The sequence below is a fragment of the Pyrus communis genome, chromosome 7, assembly GCF_963583255.1.
Source record: "Pyrus communis chromosome 7, drPyrComm1.1, whole genome shotgun sequence".
NCBI lineage: Eukaryota > Viridiplantae > Streptophyta > Magnoliopsida > Rosales > Rosaceae > Pyrus > Pyrus communis.
In genome coordinates, this window is record NC_084809.1 from 4,554,250 (window position 1) to 4,575,837 (window position 21,588).

A 21,588-nucleotide genomic window follows, 5' to 3' on the forward strand; every position below is an offset into this window, starting at 1 on the left:
CCTAACTTTCTGAGTACAATTTAAACAAAAAAAAAAAAAAGGACAATTGGTGGCGAACCACTCTTCCGAGCTTTGATGTGGTTAGTTGAGAGTTGCACTCTATTTGTGGCTACAATCAATCAGATCGAACTCAAAACCTCCTATTTTCATTTTGTTTAGGAAACTGTTGTCTGCATTATTTCACTAGGTGATTTGTTGTGGTTTTGCAAGTGCATTAAAATTGAGACTAACTTAACCCAAGCACATACGACACCGTTCCATTCTTACTCGGTACACAGAGCAGCTCCGTTAGCTTTGGACTTCGAGAGAGAGAGTTGGAGGAGGAGAGAGTGAGGAAGAAACTACTGATACTCTACGCCACCCAAACCGGAAACGCTTTAGACGTCGCCGAGCGAGTGAGCCCCGAAGCCGAGCGCAGAGGCTGCCCCGTCCACCTTCTCTCCCTCGACCAATACGACGCCGTAAGCAGCCCTCTCTTGCATTCAATTTTGTTCTTCTTCTGATTAAACCAATAATTGCATTACCTGAAGAATAATTTTCTAATTTTTCTGTTTTACTCAGAGATTCTTAGCTCAAGAGGGCACCGTAATTTTTGTTGTTTCAACCACTGGCCAGGGAGATACTCCTGATCCCATGAAGGTAAAAAGCTTTTGCTTTTTCATAGCAATTCAGTTAACTTGTTTATTTATTGTAATTCTCCCTTGTGGGTAATTTGATAAAGGTTAAATATGTGAAAAATATTGCATCTTCATGTGTATGCAGGGGTTTTGGAAAGATCTTCTGCAGAAAAATCTGAGTAGGCAATGGCTGGAGGGACTCCGTTACGCTGTTTTCGGATTGGGTGATTCCGGTTATCAGAAATTCAATGTATATTGTTTTGTGCCATTTCTTTATCTTCTGCACGATTGTTTGTTTGTTGCAGCCTGTTGTATGCTTGATGAGTATAAAGTGTTGCTTTTTGACCCGTATTATATGGAATTTATATGCTTGTGACGTTCGAGTTGTGGTTTGCAGTTTGTGGCAAAGAAGCTTGATAGGAGACTTTTGGACCTTGGGGCAACCCCGATTGTCCAAAGAGGTTTGGGAGACGATCAGCACCCGTCAGGGTACGATTTTGGTTCTTTTTTTTTTTTTAAATTTCAAAATTAGTTAATGAAATCTTGCTATATGTAGAAACTGGGACGATGTATTTTCTTTTACCGTTAACCGGTACCCTGCTGTGGATCTGTGGATGTCATCATTGTGGAATACGTTGAATAAAATCGATCCCAACTACTTCCCCAATGGCCCAGACTTTTTGATTCCATATGAAAATTTTATGGCGAAACCAAAGGTTCAGATTCTATATCACGACATTGACAAGGTGGATTCACAAGTTTCATCTAAATCAGGTAATTTGGCTATTCATAGTTCCCCTCTTTCTATAATTGTGTATTTGCAAATATCATTTTACGGACCAATGGTTAGAAATCATGTTTCCAAAAGCAGTAGGCATTTTACGACCGATAGGTTTTCAGATTCTATTAAATGGCATGTCACAATCCTTTTTATTTCCTTGCCTTTCCCCCTTTAAACCCAAATAAATTTAATGTTAAACAAGGAATGTTTGATACCATATGTGTATGTCATTTCTGTTGAGCTCATCCTTGCATACAGTTTATATGCAGTGTCTAATAAAGTCATGCCTCTGGGGTTTTCTCAGACTTGAATCACATTGCATTGCAGATTGAAAGGGCATGCAGAATGTCTCCTTTGAAGTTTTCTCTTGACAGGCCTGACTGCATTCTTAAATTGGTAATGTTAGAATGCTATGTTATCGTGTGTAGAAAATTCTGGTATTTCTAAATGCAGAAGAACCTGTGAATCTAAGTTGGTGATGTTTTTGTTTCATGCATTCCCCAGCTCGGTTAAACTTTTGTCTTGTAGGTAAAAAAATGGACCACTGACTAAATCAGGTTGTAAAGACAAAGAAGTGCATCACTTCGAATTTGAATTTGTTTCATCTGTAAGTTGCCTACTATGTGCTTGTTACCGGTTATTTTTTGTTTCAACCAATGTATTGTTACCGTTTGTTTCAAAGTGAATTGTTTCATTTGATATGCCAGCCTATTCCATATGAAGTTGGTGACGCACTTGAGGTTCTCCCCAGTCAAAATCCTGCTGCAGTGGATGCTTTCATACTTTGTTGTAATTTGGACCCTGAATCATTCATCACAGTGAGTATTTTCTTTTGTATATTGGTTGAAATGTTGAGTGGTGCTACCTTAAAATTTTTACTAAAATAAAATATTGAATTTTGTTGAATTTTTTTTCTTTTGACATAATTTACTTGTACTTCAAAAACAATTTTTTTGAAATCTGTTTACAAGAGAAAGGAAAAGGGAAACACATTGAAGGATTATTTATATAGTTCTTCTTTTTCTCATTTTTTATTCTTACTTTTGGCACTGTTGATTTCAGGTTCATCCTTCAGAAATGGAGAATCAGCTTCCTGATACTTGTATCCCCATCAAATTAAATACTTTTGTTGAATTGACAATGGATGTTGCATCAGCTTCTCCTCGACGCTGTTTCTTCGAGGCAAGAATATAGCATGTATATACACATGCTAATGCCATTCAATTGATCTTCCTTGAATATTTTTCAGGTCATGAGTATGTTTGCATCCGCTGAACATGAAAAAGAAAGACTTAAGTATTTTGTGTCACCAGAAGGAAGAGATGATCTATACCAATACAATCAGAGGGAACAACGGACTGTTCTGGAGGTTTTAGGGGATTTCCCCTCTGTTCAATTGCCATTCGAATGGCTGATACGGTTGGTTCCTCCTTTGAAAAGGAGGGCTTTCTCCATCTCTTCGTCCCCTTCTGCCCACCTCAATCAAGTTCACTTAACAGTTAATTTAGTATCATGGACAACACTGTTCAAAACAATTCGAGCAGGTCTCTGTTCAAATTGGCTATCCAAGCTTGATCAACGTACGTCATATGCTGTACATGTAAATCATATTATTAAACAATGCAAATTATACGAATTACCGTTTCGTGTCCTTGATTTTTGTTCTTCTGTAATAAGCGGATGTTTACGTTCCAGTGTGGTTTCAGAAAGGTTCCCTTCCTCCCCCACGACCATCACTTCCTCTCATTCTCATTGGACCTGGAACTGGCTGTGCGCCTTTTCGTAGTAGTATTAGTAGTAGAGAGTATCTATACAAAGAAAAAGATATGACAGGCCGGCTGGTTTAAGTTTTTATTAACATTCCCTTTGCATTAGGGTGTCAGAAATTGATTTTTGGGTAATAAACTATTTTTTATTAACATTAACGGTTGTCGAGGGGATTACACAAGTTAACTAACTAGTGCCATGATATTGCACAAAATGTTAATTGAGTGATTTTACTGATACGTGTATGATGTATAGGGGTGATGGGTCATCACTACTAAATGACTTGTGAATAAAACATGGTTCCACTATAAATGTGAGTTATGCCAGGTAGCTAAAACCGTGAGTCCGTCCTCTTATATCCGTGTTCAAATTCCCTGCCCAATAGAACGATCACCGAGATTTATTTCATCTTGGATCGGGTTTTGATTGGGCTATCAAGCTGCATTTAACTAGGCCTTTCAATCTTGGGCCTGGGTTACCTAACCATTCCCAAGAACCAGAAACAAACAAGGCAGGAGAGAAACTGGCACTTTATCCTCTCAGTCTCCAGATGAACAGATATCTCTGAGTCTCCACTCAAAGCCGAAGATAACAACCTAAAGGCCGCCGTATTGCGGCTGCAGCGGCCGCAGGTATTAAGTATACGAGAGTTATACTTTAATTGCAAGAGCTTGGTGGAGTGAGAGGCAGTTTAAAGACATTGCCCCAGACTTTGAGTGAATCTGTCGTAGGTGCTGTGCTTGGGGGCATGGCATCTTTTTGAAAGAGTACTACTCTAGGTTTGAATTATTTATTTATTATTATTATTATTTTTTTTTTCCAATCTAAACCGTGGTAACATTAGAATTGTACAAGCTGGAACTTCGAACGGGAATTGCAATGTCATCCAAATTTGTTCTTAATAATTTTATATTTTCACTACAATATATTTCAACTTGTAAAATTGTAACTCAAGCTTGTTTTCATTACAAGCAAATATTGATGTTCTAAGATACACTAATGAGATGAGAGAGTCAGAACTCGAAAAATAGTATGTTGAAGAGAAAGACATCAGCCATTAAGTAATTCACTATGTGTAGTTCAGACTTGTTTCTTTTTACTAGTTACCTGAAATTTTCTCTCTTTAATGATAAAAACTGCATCAAACTTATACAAGGCTTGGACTTTTTGAGCATGTAAGTCATTTTCGCACACTTGTGTTTACATTTTGTAAATCAAATGAGATTTACACGACAAAAATAAACATAAATGTACATAACAAAAGGAAAAAAAAAAAGGTCAGCGAAAATTATTTCCCTTTCAAGAATTGCCTAATTTGGTATTCCCACAACTTAATGTATGTGCATGGAAGCGGAAAAAGATATGAAACAGAATCCCAGCTTTAAGAAAGGTAAGCCTGCAGCAAGAAAGGGTTGGCCAAAATTATCAAATGGACAAGTCATCACCACCGGCCAGTGGGGTTTTATTTGGCACTGATTGAAAACCAAAATTTAACACGCACGAAATAGGGACGTGGCCTAATTGAAAACCAAAATTAATATTTTCCACTAAAAAAAAAAAAAAACAAAATCAGGCAAAGCCCCACTGCGCCCAGTTCATCTCTCTCCTCCCCCTCGAAGATAGGTGTTGGATGCTACAATTCTCCCTTCGCTGAGTGTGAACTTTGTGTCAATTTAAAAGTGTCCCTGGGGGCCTTGAGTAGGACTTTATTCACTGTTATTGTTTTTATTGTTTTTCAGGAGTACCATTGTTAATTTAGACCAACATATTGATTTGTATAATTTTATTGTTAGATAGTTAACTTACGCTAAATCGAACTTCTTGTCAACAAATTGAGCAATAAGTAAATCGAACTTTTTTTTAATGACCTGAGCTCGTGCACTGCTCCTTTATTCTTTAAAATTAAGGTACCTATTAGTGCTTGACAGTTGAGAATGAATGGATTCGGCCTCGCATAATTTTAGTCCAAACAACAGGCAACTCCAGTCGCCCGAGCAAGCAGCAACCACACTGTTTCTGCATCTGGTTCACTCCCTCTCCTGCGCTCTGATCTATTACGTAAAACCTTTTTCTCCCACTTCCCAAGAAACCCATAATCTTACTTGCTGATCTGTGCAATATTGATCCTCTCACTTCTCCGATCATCCTCCATTGAAATCAGTGTTTTCTCTTATCTAAAGATTATGACTTTTCTCTAGCAACTTCCCAGAATCCAAAATGCTTGAATTTGATTGCTAATAGGGTTCTCTTTATCTAAATTAAATCTGTAAGAACTCTCATGAATCATGATAGTGTTGCCATTAATTACTTGAAAAAGATATAACATCTTTGCACTAATGTTTTGTAAGTTTGTAACTAATCCCATTATTGTATGAATGTCTTTTCGCGCTTCATGATTGCTATCCATCAGTTGATTGAAGTGTGTTTTTCTCAGATGAAGAAAATCAAACCGTGTACCTGATGGGGAAAGTAAATAAGGCTCCACTATAAATGTGTTCAAGAAACTTGAAAGCTGTACATATATAACATCTACAACCAATTTTACGTGGAATATAATTTTCTCTAAAATTTGGAGAATGAGAAAAGATACAAGTCTTGCATGTCTTACGAGTAGATCAAGAAAAAAGAAAGGCAGCACATCATAATAGTTTGATCTTTTTCTTTTGTGAGAATGATTCTTGTCTTCGTAGTTGTTCAAGTTTCTCATCTGTTATCAATCAAGCACGGTTTATGAAAATGTGTCTTCCTCCGAAGAAAAAAATCAAACCCGTATGCATGATGGGGAAAGCAAAGAAGGCTCCACTATCAAATGTATCCAAGAAAGCTATAAATATCACATGATTCGCATCTACTAGCTATTTCATGTGGAATATTATTTTCTCTAGAACTATTAAAAAGAGAAAAGGTATGAGTCTTACTTGTCCTACAAGTAGACCATAAAAAAAGAGAAAGACAACACAGCAAAGGTGAGATTATGCTTTGGACTTTTTCTTTGGTGAGAATAAGATTTTTACTCGTCGTCATAGTACATTGTTTCAAGTTTTTCTTGTATTATCAATCAGGCAAAGTTGGTGAAAATGTGTCTTCCTCGGAAGAAGAAAATCAAACAGTATAGGTTATGGGGAAAGCAAAGAAGGCTCCACAATCAAATGTACCCAAGCAGGATGTACATATGTAACATCTACTACCGATTTCACGTGGAATATAATTTTCTCTAGAATTTGTAAAAGAGAAAAGATATGGTCTTACTTGTCTTACAAGTAGATCCAAAAAAAAAAGACAGCACATCAAATGTTAGATTATACTTTGTTCTTTTTCTTTTGTGAAAATGCAATTCTTACTTGTCTTTGTAGTTGTTCAAGTTTCTCATCTGTTATTAATCAAGCATGATTGATGAAAGTGTGTCTTCCTCGGAGGAATAAAATTAAACCATATACATGATAGGGAAAGCAAAGAAGCTCCACAATCAAATGTATCCAAGAAGTTTGTACATATATAACAACCAATACATAGAATATAATTCTCTCTATAATTTGTAAGAAGAGAAAAAATAGAGTCTTACTTTTCTAACAAGTAGACTAAAAAAAAAAAAAAATAAGGACAATACATCAAGGTGAGATTATACTTTGGTCTTTTTCTTATGTGAAAATGTGATTCTTACTTGTTTTCGTAGTTGTTCAATTTTCTCATTTCACATCAGAATGAGATTCTTCCCAAGTTTCTTTAAATTTCTCTCCATTTTTCTCATTTGATTTCATTTTCTTTTCATCTTCGAAAACTTGTAATGATTTAGGAGGCTTATATTTTCAAAATTGTTAAATATTTTGGATTGCAGGTTCTTCCTTGTTAGATCAGGACTTTGGTTTATTTTCGTTCTTGGATCTTGTTGCTTCCCCTTTGGTTACCCTTAGTTGAAAATCAGGTAAAAGGTGATCGAGTTGAGTTGGAAGTTAAAAATTCGGAAGATAAACACACGTACTATGATTTCTTCTCTTGTTCTTAGCTTAGTAAAATCAGTGTCGTATCCATATTCTTGGTATCTGAGTTTTCGTTAATCGGTGTCTCCTATCATATCTTATCGATGCCATTAGAAACTCATACATACACGTTTATGTGCTTCGTAGTGTGGAAATTTATTAGTTATTATTTTGTTAGTGGGCTCTGCCTCTGCACGGTGTCTTTAGAAACCCATAAGCTGAAAAGCTTTGGTCTGCACTCTGCAGTACCTAGTTAAACTGGTTCATTGCATATAGAGATCAAATGGGGTCCTGAAAGATTGGTAGGCTAGTAGGTCACTATATTCGTGCATTCTGTTTTTCGCCGGTGAGAATCCTGGCGGTGGTGAAGAGGTTGGGCAGTGGGAACTGAAAGGAGGAAGGACGCGCATGTAGAAGAAAGACCAAAAACCAAAGCTTCTTATTTAAATTTAAGAAATATTTGCTTCTTTGTTTTTCCACATATGCTCCATTAACAACAAATCTCCTTGAATAAATGGACAGATTAAATATGACAGCTACAATTGTTCATACAGTTCTTAATCGTAAAAATTATGATAGTTGGAGTTCTCGGGTTATGACCTACTTGTTGACCGAAGACCTTTAAGACATTGTCGAAGGCACTTATAAACCTCCTACAAGAGAAGGTAGCGAAACTGTCCATTAGACTTGGAGGAAGAAGGATGTCAAAGGGCCTTATATGCAATGCAGAGTTCTTTCAGGGATGAAACGGGTAAATTTATAAAAGACAAAATTACAGTCAAACAAGCATGGGATACTATGTTTAAAACTTTGAAATCACGACATAATCGATCATCAATTAAAAAAAGTACGTACTTACATAATGAAGAAAGTTAAACTTTCACTATAAAATCAATTGGCAGTATAAGAGTAGCAAAATCTTATACAACAATGGTTGAAGGAAAACAAAAAAAAGTTGATAAACATATATATATATATATATATATATATATATATATATGTATATGGCGCAATGGTTGCACCTTGTTGGTTATTCTGATTTTAGGAGGAATATTTTTGTAATTATAATGGATTACAGTATTCTCATAATTTGATGTGTGACATATTTAATATGGAATTGAAAGAGTGGCGTATCAAAGTATGCACAACAACCGTCTGAGTGATCACCTCATTAATCCCTCTTGAACCAAGTTGATGATGCGACTGCAGTGAAAAAAGATATTATCCTGTAACTTGGGCTTTCATCCTTCCCAAAAACACCAGAATGCCACCATGGAGTAGCTTTCCTCAGTAAAAACCGCCTGAGTGATCACTCAGTGTAAAAGGTTGTTCACTGACCCCAAACCCACGTTTAAGCACTTTTTTGAATGAGTTGAGCTCGCACGCTGTTTCTTTATGCTTTAAAATTAAAAATCCATTCGTGTTTACAATTAGAGGTATTCATCAATTTTCTTTCTAAACTTGTGATTATTAGCCAATTTCTCCCCTCAACTCTCATAATTAGTCAATTTCCCCCTCAACTCTCATAATTAGTCAATTTCCCCCCTCAACTTTAATTTAGCCAATTTCCCCCCTCAATTCTTATAATTAGTCAATTTGCACTCTACTGTTAATTTTTTAATTTGATCATAATTAAACAAGTGTGTGTAAGAAACTAAATAAGATGTATGTTAATCATGTTCCTATATCTTTATCCTATTACAAATAGATTAAAATTTAGAATTTTACAATTTATCATAGATAATATTATTAGTCATAATAAATCAGTATGGAGTAATTTTATTTGATTTTTGACTATACAAAATTGATAACAAAAAGGATTGATGTGTAAATTTTCATATGTGAATACAATTTTCTTTATAAAAGTGAAAGCTAAGTTCAAGTAAATTGCAAAGAATCGAGCTTTAGTGAAAAAATGGCTAGTCTATTCATAATTTTTGACTCTTATTAAGAATAACCCATTTTATTGAAATAGGTTTGATCCATGAGTTTAGGATTATTATTTCTTTTTGTTATTATTTCTTCTTCTACATGCTTTAAACCCGATTCATAACTTTTTCTTATAATCAACCCATATCACATACTAATTGTATTATGTTTTTGTACATTTTACCCTATATTATGCAAGTGAGTTTATGTTAATTTTAGTACTTTGTTGGAAGTTATTAGAAAGATTGAAAATTAAGAAAAGAATAGATGGAAAATTAAAATAAATAAAAAAGTAACAGTATGGTGCAAATTGACTAATTTTGAGAGTTGAGGGAGGAAATTGGCCAAATTAAAGTTGAAGGGGGAAATTGACTAATTATGAGAGTTGAGGGGAGAAATTGGCCAAAATTAAAGTTGATGGGGGGAAATTGACCAATGATCACAAGTTCAAGAGGAAAATTGATAAATACCTTTTACAATTAAAATGAACGGATCGGGCCTCGAACAAGTCCAATGCACAATTCAGTCCAAACAACAGGCACCTCCAGTCGCCCGAGCAAGCAGCAACCAAACTGGTTCTACATCTGGTTCTCTACCTCTCCTGAGCTCTGATATGGTAATTTGATTTGTGCAACATTGATTCTCTTACTTCTCCGATCATCCCCCATTAAAATATTTGTTCTCTCTTAACTAAAGATTATGACTTTTCTCTAGCAACTTCCCAGAAGCCAAAATTCTTGAATTTGATTGCTAATGGGGTTCCGTTTTTCTATTTAAATCTGTAAGAACTTTCATGAATCATGCTAGTGTTGCCATTAATTAATTGAAAAATATATAACACCTTCGCACTAATGTTTTGTAACTGTCTTTTCGTTCCTTGCCGCAAAAGAACAGCTCGCACTGTTTTCATATTACTTTATGATTGTTATCAATGAGGCAAAGTTGACGAAAGTGTATTCCTCAAAAGAAGAAAATTAAACAAAGTTGATGAAAGTGTATTCTGTTGAAAATCAATGTCAAAGTTAGGCAAGGAAAGTTAGGCAATGTTAGGTATGGTTGAATAAAAATTATTAGATGCAATTAATGTGTTTTGTGTGGTAATAAATAATCTTAGTTTAATCATTTGGTTTGCTATAAATACCCAAGTTCTCAAGCATTGTAAATCATCCAAGGAAAAACAAAGCCTAGAGCTAAATAAGAAAAGCTTTGCTAATTAGTTTGTTTTGTGAGCTTTCTTTAAGAGTGTGTTCTATTTTCTTCTTCTTGGGATCATTAGAGTTATCTTGGATACTCTTCTTATTCAACAATTGGTATCAGAGCCAAGTCGGTCAGGGATCGTTCTTGGTAGAGCATTGGTTGTAAAGTCTCTTGAAATTCCGAGTATGCTCTGTGGTTGCAGTTTTGACTGATCTTCCACATCAGAAAAGGTTTCTTGAGATTATTGCTGGGGTTATCACAAACCTTGAGAGGGAGCTTCTTTGTGTCGAGAGTAGTGTATTACTCTGCACGGTAGTCACTCAAGCTTGTTCGGTGTAGTCAAAGTCTTGCCGATACGATGGGTGATCTTCAAGTTGTTGGAGGAATCAAGAAGCTCAACAACCAAAACTATAACACGTGGGCAACGTGTATAGAGTCTTACCTTCAAGGTCAAGACTTGTGGGAGGTTGTCGGTGGTAGTGAAGTTACACAACCGGCAGCGGAAGATGCTAACGGCGTCTTGCGGAAGTGGAAAATTAAAGCAGGCAAAGCGATGTTTGCTTTAAAGACCACAATAGAAGAAGAAATGTTGGAGCACATTCGGGATGCTAAAACGCCAAAGGAAGCATGGGACACTTTTGTTACACTCTTTTCAAAGAGGAACGATACAAAATTGCAACTTCTTGAGAATGAGTTGCTATCGATGGTACAACGCGACATGACGATTGCCCAGTACTTTCACAAGGTGAAGTCGATATGCCGCGAAATTTCAGAATTAGATCCAACAACTCCTATTGGGGAAACCAGGATGAAGAGAATAATTATCCATGGTTTGAGACCCGAATATCGAGGGTTCATTGCCGCTATACAAGGATGGCCGACACAACCATCGCTTGTTGAGTTCGAGAATTTGCTTGCCGATCAAGAAGCTTTGGCAAAGCAAATGGGAGGGGTCTCGTTAAAAGGTGAGGAGGAAGCGCTCTACACCAAAAGTAAAGGCAGCTTTAAGCAGCGTGCTGGTGGTGGATCTAAAAGAAATGGTGACAAGGAAAAAGGTCATCAAGGAGGAGGGAGTTCTCGGTCAGGGGGAGCTCCGAAGTATCACGGCAACCGTGGTCAGTCCCAGAATAATAAAAGATTTGAGGGCAAGTGTTACAATTGTGGAAAGAATGGCCACATGGCGAAGGATTGCTGGTTCAAAAGGCCTGCAGAAAGTAATGTTGTCAACTTAGAGAAGAAAAGTGAAGATGATTGGGACGCCATAGCATATCTAGCTATGGATGAAGAATGGGATGATGAAGCATCTTCTTGGTGGTCCTTAGAGAAGGAGGTGCTACCAGACTCCAGAGAATTTGGAGAAAAGCTGCAACAGAAGATGGGGGAGCATACTATCCAACTCCAACCAAGTTCAGATGAATCAGGAGATCCAAATGGCGATGATGTCGAACAAAGAGTGGCTCAGAATCCTTGGCAAACTGGCGTGTATCAACAATCAAACGAAGAAGGTGGGCCGAGTGAAACGGAAGAATCAACTCCACAATCTCAACTCCGAAGGTCAACAAGAACACGAATGCCAAATCCCAAATACGCCAATGCAGCCATAATTGAAGAAGCAACAGAACCTGAGACGTTCGAAGAAGCATCGCAGAGTTCTGAGTGGATGACAGCTATGAAAGAAGAGCTTGATGCACTTCAGCAAAATCAGACTTGGGATCTCGTGCCAAAATCAAGAGATGTGAAACCCATATCCTGCAAGTGGGTTTACAAGATAAAGCGTCGTCCAGATGGGTCAATCGAAAGGTACAAGGCACGATTGGTAGCTCGTGGTTTCTCTCAACAGTACGGACTAGACTATGATGAAACGTTTAGTCCAGTAGCGAAGCTTACAACAGTACGAGTCTTACTTGCACTTGCAGCCAACAAAGACTGAAATTTGTGGCAAATGGATGTAAAGAATGTTTTTCTTCATGGAGAGCTAGATCGGGAGATCTACATGATGCAGCCAATGGGCTTTAAAAGCGAAGCTCATCCTGAGTACGTGTGCAAGTTAAGGAAAGCACTCTACGGTTTGAAACAAGCACCAAGAGCGTGGTACGGTAAGATTGCAGAGTTTCTAACACAAAGTGGTTATTCAGTAACACCTGCAGATTCCAGCTTGTTTGTCAAAGCCAATGAAGGAAAGCTAGCTATCGTGCTAGTGTATGTGGATGACTTGATCATAACCGGTGATGATGAGGCAGAAATTCTTCGGACGAAGGAGAATTTATCAGTCCGTTTCCAGATGAAGGAACTTGGTCAACTCAAGCATTTCCTTGGTCTAGAGGTTGATCGCACACAAGAAGGAATATTTCTCTGTCAACAGAAGTATTCCAAAGATTTATTGAAGAGGTTCGGAATGCTCGAATGCAAGCTGATCTCTACGCCGATGGAGCCAAATGTCAAAATGAGTGCACATGAAGGAAAAGATTTGGAAGATGCGACGATGTATCGACAATTGGTAGGTAGTCTGATCTACTTAACCTTGACTCGACCTGACATTTCTTATGCAGTTGGTGTGATGAGTCGGTACATGCAAAATCCAAAGAAGCCTCACTTGGAAGCAGTTCGACGAATACTGAGATATGTGAATAGTACAATTGACTATGGTCTTTTGTACAAGAAAGTTGAAGACTGCAAGTTAGTTGGTTACTGTGATGCTGACTATGCGGGAGATCATGACACCAGGAGATCAACAACTGGGTATGTGTTTAAGCTTGGTTCTGGAACCATCTCTTGGTGTAGCAAGAGACAGCCAACGGTATCTTTGTCAACCACAGAAGCAGAGTATAGAGCAGCAACAATGGCAGCTCAAGAGAATGCATGGTTGGTACAGTTGATGAGTGATCTACATCAACCAGTAGATTATCCAGTACCATTGTACTGCGATAACCAATCGGCCATTCGCTTGGCGGAAAATCCAGTCTTTCATGCAAGAACTAAACATGTGGAAGTGCACTACCACTTTATCAGAGAAAATGTTCTACAAGAAGAGATTGAGATGAGACAAGTCAAGACGAATGATCAAGTTGCGGACTTGTTCACAAAAAGTTTAAGTACAGGCAAGCTCGAAAATTTTCGCTGTCTGCTCAGCACAGTGCAAAGAATGAGAGCTGACATTGAGGGGGAGTGTTGAAAATCAATGTCAAAGTTAGGCAAGGAAAGTTAGGCAATGTTAGGTATGGTTGAATAAAAATTATTAGATGCAATTAATGTGTTTTGTGTGGTAATAAATAATCTTAGTTTAATCATTTGGTTTGCTATAAATACCCAAGTTCTCAAGCATTGTAAATCATCCAAGGAAAAACAAAGCCTAGAGCTAAATAAGAAAAGCTTTGCTAATTAGTTTGTTTTGTGAGCTTTCTTTAAGAGTGTGTTCTATTTTCTTCTTCTTGGGATCATTAGAGTTATCTTGGATACTCTTCTTATTCAACATATTCCTCATAAGAAGAGAATGAAACAGTATTGATTATGGGAAAAGCAAAGAAGGCCCCACTATCAAATGCATCGAAGAAGGCTGTATATGTATAAAATCTATCATTGATTTCATGTGGAATATAATTTTTTCTAAAATTTGTAAAAGAGATGAGAAAAGATATGAGTCTTACTTGTCTTACAAGTTGGCCAAAAAAAAGAGAGGTTAATTATACTTTGGTCATTTTTTTTTGTGAAAATGCTATTTTTACTTGTCTTCGTAGGTTGATTAAATTTCTCTTCATTTTTCTCATTTTATTTCATTTTCTTTTCACCGAAATTTACGTGTCTACATCTTTATTTTTACTTTTCAATAGGAATTACTTTTCCGAATACCTTCAATTTGATATTAGAGACCATTGGATGTATAATCATTTCATTTTAGGTTTGATAAGAAGCCATTCGATAAATATTTTGTTTTTAATTCTCAACTATTGTGTTTATTTATTAAAAAAAATAAAAAAAAATAAAAAAACCAGAACGGTTATCGAATAGGACATTGTACAAAGCGTTTAATTTTGTACTACTTTTGTATCTTTCTTGGTACCAAGCCTCTTTTAATTGTTGATATTTTAGTATAGACATAGAATAGAAAACTTGATATCAACCCACAAGCATTAGCACGTTTTAGGAAAAACCCTGAATTGAAATTCGAAACTTTGATCATTCTTTCAGATAAGCAGACTTTCCATTTTAGAGGTGATTGAGCAGTTTGAGTTACAGTTTTCTATTTTTTTCTTACGTATTTTTCCTTTCGACAGCTATTATGCATGTATTTAATTGTACACATTTTCAAATGCACATGAACAAGATCACTCCCTATTATTGTTGAACTGAAAGATTGGTCGGCTAGTAGGTCATGGTGGGCGGTTTATTCAGAAACCTATTTTGCATTCTTTTTTTCGCCGGTGAGAATTCTGGCGGTGGTGAATAGGTTGGGCAGTGGGAACTGAAAAGAGGAAGGGCGTGCATGTAGAAGAAAGACGAAAGACCAAAGCTTCACTACTAGAATTCTAGCTAAGTAGCTATAGGACACCATTTTTAACACACTGCAGACACCGAAGAACACTATCGGCGGGCTTTGAAACTCGGACACCGAAGATCAGCGTCGTTAAGCAAATGTATTCGAGGTTGTGCCTTGGTGGTAACTTTTCCTGTTTCCTATACAAATATTTTCTTGTTCTTGTGCTTTATCATTCAGATATCTTCAAAGGCTTTTTATGTTCTTTTTCTTTTCTGTAATTTGCCCCACACCAAACACTTTCTCTCAAACAAAACAATCTTCTCTCTCACTCTCCGTCACCCTTTTCTCTCACTCCCTCTCTTCCTCACGAAGGCTCTTCACCGAGTCTCTCTCTATCTCCCGCAGATACAAAAACCCACCATCACCAACACCACCTATGCATCACCAACAATCCCTCTCTCTCTGTCTCTCTCTTCCTTTTTGCTTCAGATCAGATTTGGGTTTTTCCAAACCGCCTTAGATCTGATTTTTTTTTTTCTTTTCGGTTTGAGTTCATATTCTTTGAGATCTGAATTGTATATTTTCAGATCTTGCATGGGCCTTCATGTGTTAGAGATTAGAATTTTTGTTTTTTGTTGTTAATAATTGTCGTTGCATGCAATTTTTTGATAATTCATATGATGGATTGTTGTTCTGCAGTGATGAGTGTTGAGTACAACAAGGTTTTGTAGTGAGGAGGACGCACAGACATGTATTACTATTCTCCTTTTCTCTATCTTCATTTTCGTTTTCTTTATGCTTATTAAAAACTTCATTTTGTTGCTCTTGTAAGTAATTTATGATGTTTATTTGTGGTATTTATGCATTGTTAACTTTTATGGTGTGCCAGAACGAAAAAAATGAAAAAGGTGATTTACTAATCGATCTGGTCAGAGATAAAAATAGAGTTTAATCAGTGTTAGTTTTTATTATTTCAAGTTTGTATAATTAACATGTATTATCTTACAAGTTTTTGTAATGAATTTTTATCACATATGGTCCTTAAAATGAAAAATTGATTGATGTAAATCTTGAAAATGAATACTTCAGATCAATGTGGTTTGTCTGTAATAATTTTGCCAAAAATTTTGTCATGCGCAATCCTGGCACATATTTGGATTCTACAAATTTAATAAAATATTGCCAAATTATAGATGATTCAAAATATAAAGATGATTTGAAATGGACCCATCAGCTCAGCCTCTCCAGCTCAACCCCTCACGACTACCATAGAAGAACAGACCCATCGTACGGCTTGGACCTAGCCGCGGTGATGAGAAGACGAAGGAGGAAACGTTGTCGTTCTTCACAACGTGCCGTTCTTTGAGATCTTGTCGTGTCGGTCGGATGGTGATTTTTGCGGCCTCGATGGAGGTGGTCACTGGAAACACTTCGTCGATCGATGAAAAGAAAATGGAGACGGAGGGGATTGCAAAGCAGCTTAGGTGTGTATGGTTGCGTTACATGTGCGACGGGGTGGGGTGGGGTGGGGTCTGTAGTGGTTGCTCGGGTGGGACGGGAAGAAAGAAGATGATTTTTTCTTTTTCTTTTATTTTTCTATTTTTTAAGTTTATAATTATACAAAACTATTTTTTATTATTTAAATCTTTTTAATCCACATGGTCATAATTTGACCGATATTGAATTGTGAAATATTCAACTCACAGACTAGACCGAGGTTAATTGAATATATGAGCTTCTACCATTTCTTTGTACACCGATATATAGAAATGGTGGTGTTTGTCACTAGTTCTTGTAGGGCTTCTTATTTAAAATTAAGAAATATTTGCTTTTTTTTACTTTCTTCCTTCCACATATGCCCGACTAACATAAAATCTCGTTGAATGAATGGACAGATTGAACATGACAGCTCCAATTGTTCATACACTTCTTAACCGTAAAAACTATGAAAGTTGGAGTTCTCGGATTGAGAGCTACTTGATGGCCGAAGATCTTTGGGACGTTGTCGAAGACACCTATGACTTTGAAAACGAGGCTTTGAGGAAGAAGGATGTCAAAGCCTTATATGCAATCAAGAATTCTTGTGGGGATGATACGTATAAACTGATAAAGGACCTAGACTCGGCCAAAGACGCATGGGATACTTTGTCTGAAAATTTTAAACTTGGATATAATCGATATAATCAATCATTAGGTGAAATAGGTACGTACGTATATATTGAAGAAAGTTGAGACTTTACTGTAAAACCAATTGACAATATGAGAAGTAGACCAATCTCTTATGATCCCTTGCAAGATTTCTTCGTTTTAGAATTCTTTTATCTTCACATTCTCACATGCATAAAAAATTCAAGGAGTGATCTATTTTGATTTGAGGGGGAATATTTTGTAATTATTATGGATTAAGTATTCTCATAATTTGATGTGTTACATAATTAATATATATGCACTCGAAAAGTGTGGTGTATCACAGTACGCACAACAATGATTTCTTCAGTACTATTTTTAAACATAGGAATTTGGACGAAGAGACGAAAAGGACAAAAAGGAATTGAAAAAAAACGAAAAATAGGAATTGAATGGCATCCATCATCTAAACATCAAGATTTTCATTCTCAGATAAGAGGACAATTCTTCAAGCGTATCCGACTCCGACTGATCGTGATGCTAGGCCAGAGTTGAAAATGGAAGAAGGGCACACTGGAGGTATATATGTATATACCTTGATCCTAACAAATTAAGACATCTATTTAATGATAGAAAGTTTAAGCCTAACATGGCACACCACTATCAACACTGGTAGTGTCTTTTACTTAATCAAGCACCTATTACTAGGTGTGAAGTTTATCACAAAATACTTCAGTGATATTATAATTAGAATCTCTGTTATATAAGTTATGTAACTTTTTCTCTTCCCGTATTTTGAATGATTTGGTTTTGTCCATTAGGTAGAAATGCAGGACTGCTACTAACAGCTTTATTAATCCATTTTCTTTTAGTTCATCTGCCGCAGAATTTCCCATTTGTTTTAAAATTGTATTTAATTATTTTCATTCAAGTATGGGAAAGTTAGCAATTGCCAAACATGGCAGGACATGATGAGAGCAATGCCAACAATATCCATGAAACTTTCGTCAAATATGTGGAGTCTAAAGATTGGGATAAAGCGATCAAGTTTCTTCGCGATCGCCAACATCGCCAGGTACGAAGTGCAAGAATTTTTTACGGTACGGCCCATCACTTCGCAGTCAAAAGGTTAAGCAAGTGCAGCGTGCGCAATATAGAAGAGTTGGTGGACTTAATGGAAAAGGAAGACCTGGAAATACAAGACAGACATGGTTATACAGCTTTGTTTCATTTAGTGAGAGAATATCCAGAAATGGTTGAAGTAGCCAAACGCATGGTTGCAAAGAACCACAATTTACTTACAAATTTACCTGATGATGACACCCAGAACCCTCTAGTTATCCACGCTGAGAGGGAGGAAAAAGGGGAAAGAATGGCTCGCTATCTCTATTCCTTCACTCGTGAAACACTAAGAGTTGTCGATGGTGCTGAACTTATTTCTCTCGGTTTTCGTCGCAGAAGATTTGGTACAATTTTGGTCAAGTTTCAAGCATGGCCAATTATTAATGTCAATCTTTTCCTGTGTGAATTTTTTTTTTTTTTTTTTTGTGTTACAAATTTTTTTTCTTACAGTGTTCTTTTTTTCATTTTTTTTTTCACACTTCTATTATATACAGATATTGTGTGGGATTTGATTCAACGTTACCCGCAATTGGCTGTGGTTAAAGACTACAACATGGACTACAACAGGGATATTCCCTTAGCAACATTGGCCAGTAATCGTTCAACATTTTTAAGTGGAAGCCGGCTCAGTTTATGGGAAAATTTGATCTATTACGGTTAGTACAAATTAAAATATTGCTTTTTTATTTTCTCATCATATTTTGAGTAACTGCAATTTTTCTAAATGAAAAAACTTGATATAAGTTCAATTTTGTGATTCACTATTAGGAATAGTCCACTTATGTAAAATTGGTCCAGTGATTAGGATTACACATCGGTATCCCAATTCTTCTTTTTTCTTTCTCCTTGAACACCATTACTAGTTCAAAATCTTGTGTGGTTTTTGCTGGATTCAAGATCAAATCTTCTGCAACCAAAATAGATGTGGTCTCTTTGTAGCCTCACTCATTGTTTGACACATATTAAGTTTATGACAATGAAGTTAATAAAAGTTGAGTTTATAAACACATGTCAGTCAATGATTGAGGCTACAAAGAGGTTACACCCATTTGGTCTCCACTGTTGGTTGTTGGCTCGGTTGTCGAATTTTTTTTTTTTCTCATTTAAAAGAATGAATTGTTTTGTATAATCCATGTGGCACTATTTATTAGACTTGTAGACCACATATGTGTGCCATGTCAACACACTAACATAATAAGTGACATAATTCTAACGGAATGACCAAATTGATGCGTGACACTCAATTTTAAGGACGACATTGATCAATTTTGAAATTTATGACCACAACGACGAGTTAGTTCAATTTCAAATACCATTAAAAACCCTTTCCAAAATGGATCACAAGGTTTCAATTTTCTCACATTGCTCCTAAGTTTTGAAATCGTAGTAATTTACACCTTTTGTCTAACGAGTTATTTGAATCTTTGTTAAATTTGATGACATGGGGAGCATGAACCCCATAATTGAATTGATATGTAATTAACATTTACACCACATTGACTAAAAAACTCATCAATTTAATGAATAATTAGACATTCAATTATACAAAATGTGTAAATTGATACAATTTTAAAAATTTAGGGTGTAATGTGAGAAAATTGAAACCTTATGGCTCATTAAAAAATCACATCAAACTTTGAGGATGTAAAATGTAGTTATCCCTTACAATTATTACTCAAATTCCAACTTGATTGAAATACAATTTTGCATCTTCTTAAGGTAGAGTCCCGCTTTTAAATCTAGGGTTACACCTAAAATCAAATATGACTTTTGACTCCAAAATTTGGAGAGCCTAATGAAATTTGAAATTCGTGTCTTTACTTTGCTACCATAAAGATAAGGGTAATTCTATTGCGAATAATTTTCATGTAAACTTGTGGGTGCACTTCCTTATTCATCCAATTGTAAATATTGATTTTTTTTTTTTTGGTTATTGTAAATAATGATTTTTATCATAGAAATGTTACAATCGAAGTCGTTCATATTTTTAATAATTATCTGAAAGTCATCTCCACAAAACAACAATCAAATTGAAAATTGTTTAGTCATTCATACGTAAATGAATCAACGGTTTGATAACAATTAACATTCTCAAGTTACGTAATTATTCAGTTAGAAGTAATGCATGAATACGTAGTTAACATACAAATCTTGCTTCATAAGAATATTTCTTTGAATTAATGGTTGGGCTTGTATTCTTATCTTAATAGGTATACGCATAAAACCTCTTCTTCCCATTAAGGAAAGTGACCAGAGTGATCAAAGGCATCTCTCAAACAAAAAAGAGAATCAAAGCCCTCTGTCAAACCAAAATGAGAATCAATGGCATCTCAATTCCTCAGGTATTTTACATGTCTGCAATGCAATTTGGCTTTTGTTAATGCCATGGTAATTTGTTCCATAGTGCTACTACAAAAATATATGAACATCTTCATTCCATAATTCCTACTTAGGGTTATAAATAAGTCGACCAAACGAAATGTCACACTGCTCAAGCTTGATTTATTTAACTTTTTTAGAGCTCAAGCCAGGCTTGACTTTCTTGTGATTCGAGCTGAGCTAGAGTGAGCTTAAAAAATTCAAGCTTGATACCAAGCTCAAGCTGTTTTGATTGAGCCATTTACTATTCTAAGTTGGCCCGGTCGTGTAACAAAACTTAACAACTTGACAACGTATTGTAATAAAACAATATATAAAACACAATTAAATGTTATAGAGATCAAAATTTTAAATCAAATTTGGAAATCAAATGATATGTCATCAATATGAAGTAAACATGTTAATCACTACTTAAATAATAATTCAATCATTAACATTCACATTATTTGGTTTACAAAATTTAATTTAAAATTTTAATATTCCTAACATTACCCTTACTATAACACAAAATTTCCAAACATGTTCCTTAAGATAGTCATATAAACACGTGTTTTTCTTTTGATAATTGGAAATCAGCAGGAGGCCAATTCATTATGCCTGTAGTTTCTTTAAAAAACCAAGAGGACGAGGGGACATGATATCGATCTCGGCATTAAAAGGAAGGGAAACTGAATATAGTCAATCTAATTTAGAAAAAAAAAAAAAAAAAAAAAAAAGAAGAAGAAGTAAACATAATTCTTCAAAAGTAAATCTTGAACATGAAAACCCCAAGGGGTTGGTCACCGTGGAAAATGAACAAAGGTTTAGAACGCCAAACCTGTTAACTTGAGTTCAAACTTCCACAATTGCACTCTTTGGGACCATCAAATCTAATTTGGCGTACCGTTTTGACTTGAGGAATCCTCCTCGAAAAGAGATGTGGCTTACTCTTGTGTGTATTAAGCAAAGAACAATCCTCTGTTTCCTTGTTTTGTAGTCGTAATATATATTCTCTCAATAATAGTGTGCGCGTGCGTGTGTACATATATTTGGTAGGTATATGTATGTGTCTAATTGGACTTGTAATGCAGTAATGGGTTTGTTCCGACGACTAGTGACGAATCTTCAAAAACTTTTGGGTAGGTCACGCATTCATATTGTTAATTGATATTTTTTTATGATTATTTTATTAAAATTAAAATTATTTTAAACTAATTGTAGTTTTATATTTGTTTTCTT

The 21,588-nt window shown here is 35.8% G+C and overlaps 2 protein-coding genes and 1 long non-coding RNA gene across 5 annotated transcripts in view; all 3 read left to right on the forward strand.

The window, feature by feature from the left end:
• Window positions 1–326: 326 nt before the first annotated feature.
• Window positions 327–21,588, forward strand: part of LOC137740222 (NADPH-dependent diflavin oxidoreductase 1) — a 29,285-nt gene continuing 8,023 nt past the window's right edge. Inside the window, exons 1-4 of one of the 3 annotated variants that reach the window (XM_068480062.1) lie at window positions 414–461; window positions 562–639; window positions 763–867; window positions 1,015–1,106. In XM_068480062.1, the coding sequence (XP_068336163.1) occupies window positions 634–639; window positions 763–867; window positions 1,015–1,106 (203 nt within the window). In that variant the 5' untranslated portion in view covers window positions 414–461; window positions 562–633. Of the gene's footprint in view, window positions 640–762; window positions 868–1,014; window positions 1,107–21,588 lie in introns of those variants that run through there. The other 2 variants (XM_068480061.1, XM_068480063.1) reach the window with 2 other exon arrangements.
• Window positions 2,030–3,182, forward strand: LOC137740227 (uncharacterized). The gene is made up of 3 exons (XR_011069148.1): window positions 2,030–2,216; window positions 2,461–2,978; window positions 3,094–3,182. It is a non-coding gene; the product is annotated as an uncharacterized lncRNA (long non-coding RNA).
• Window positions 17,907–20,456, forward strand: LOC137740224 (uncharacterized). The gene is made up of 3 exons (XM_068480067.1): window positions 17,907–18,335; window positions 18,486–18,647; window positions 20,202–20,456. The coding sequence occupies exons 1-3, from the start codon at window positions 18,044–18,046 to the stop codon at window positions 20,381–20,383; spliced, it is 636 nt and encodes a 211-aa protein (XP_068336168.1). The 5' UTR covers window positions 17,907–18,043; the 3' UTR covers window positions 20,384–20,456.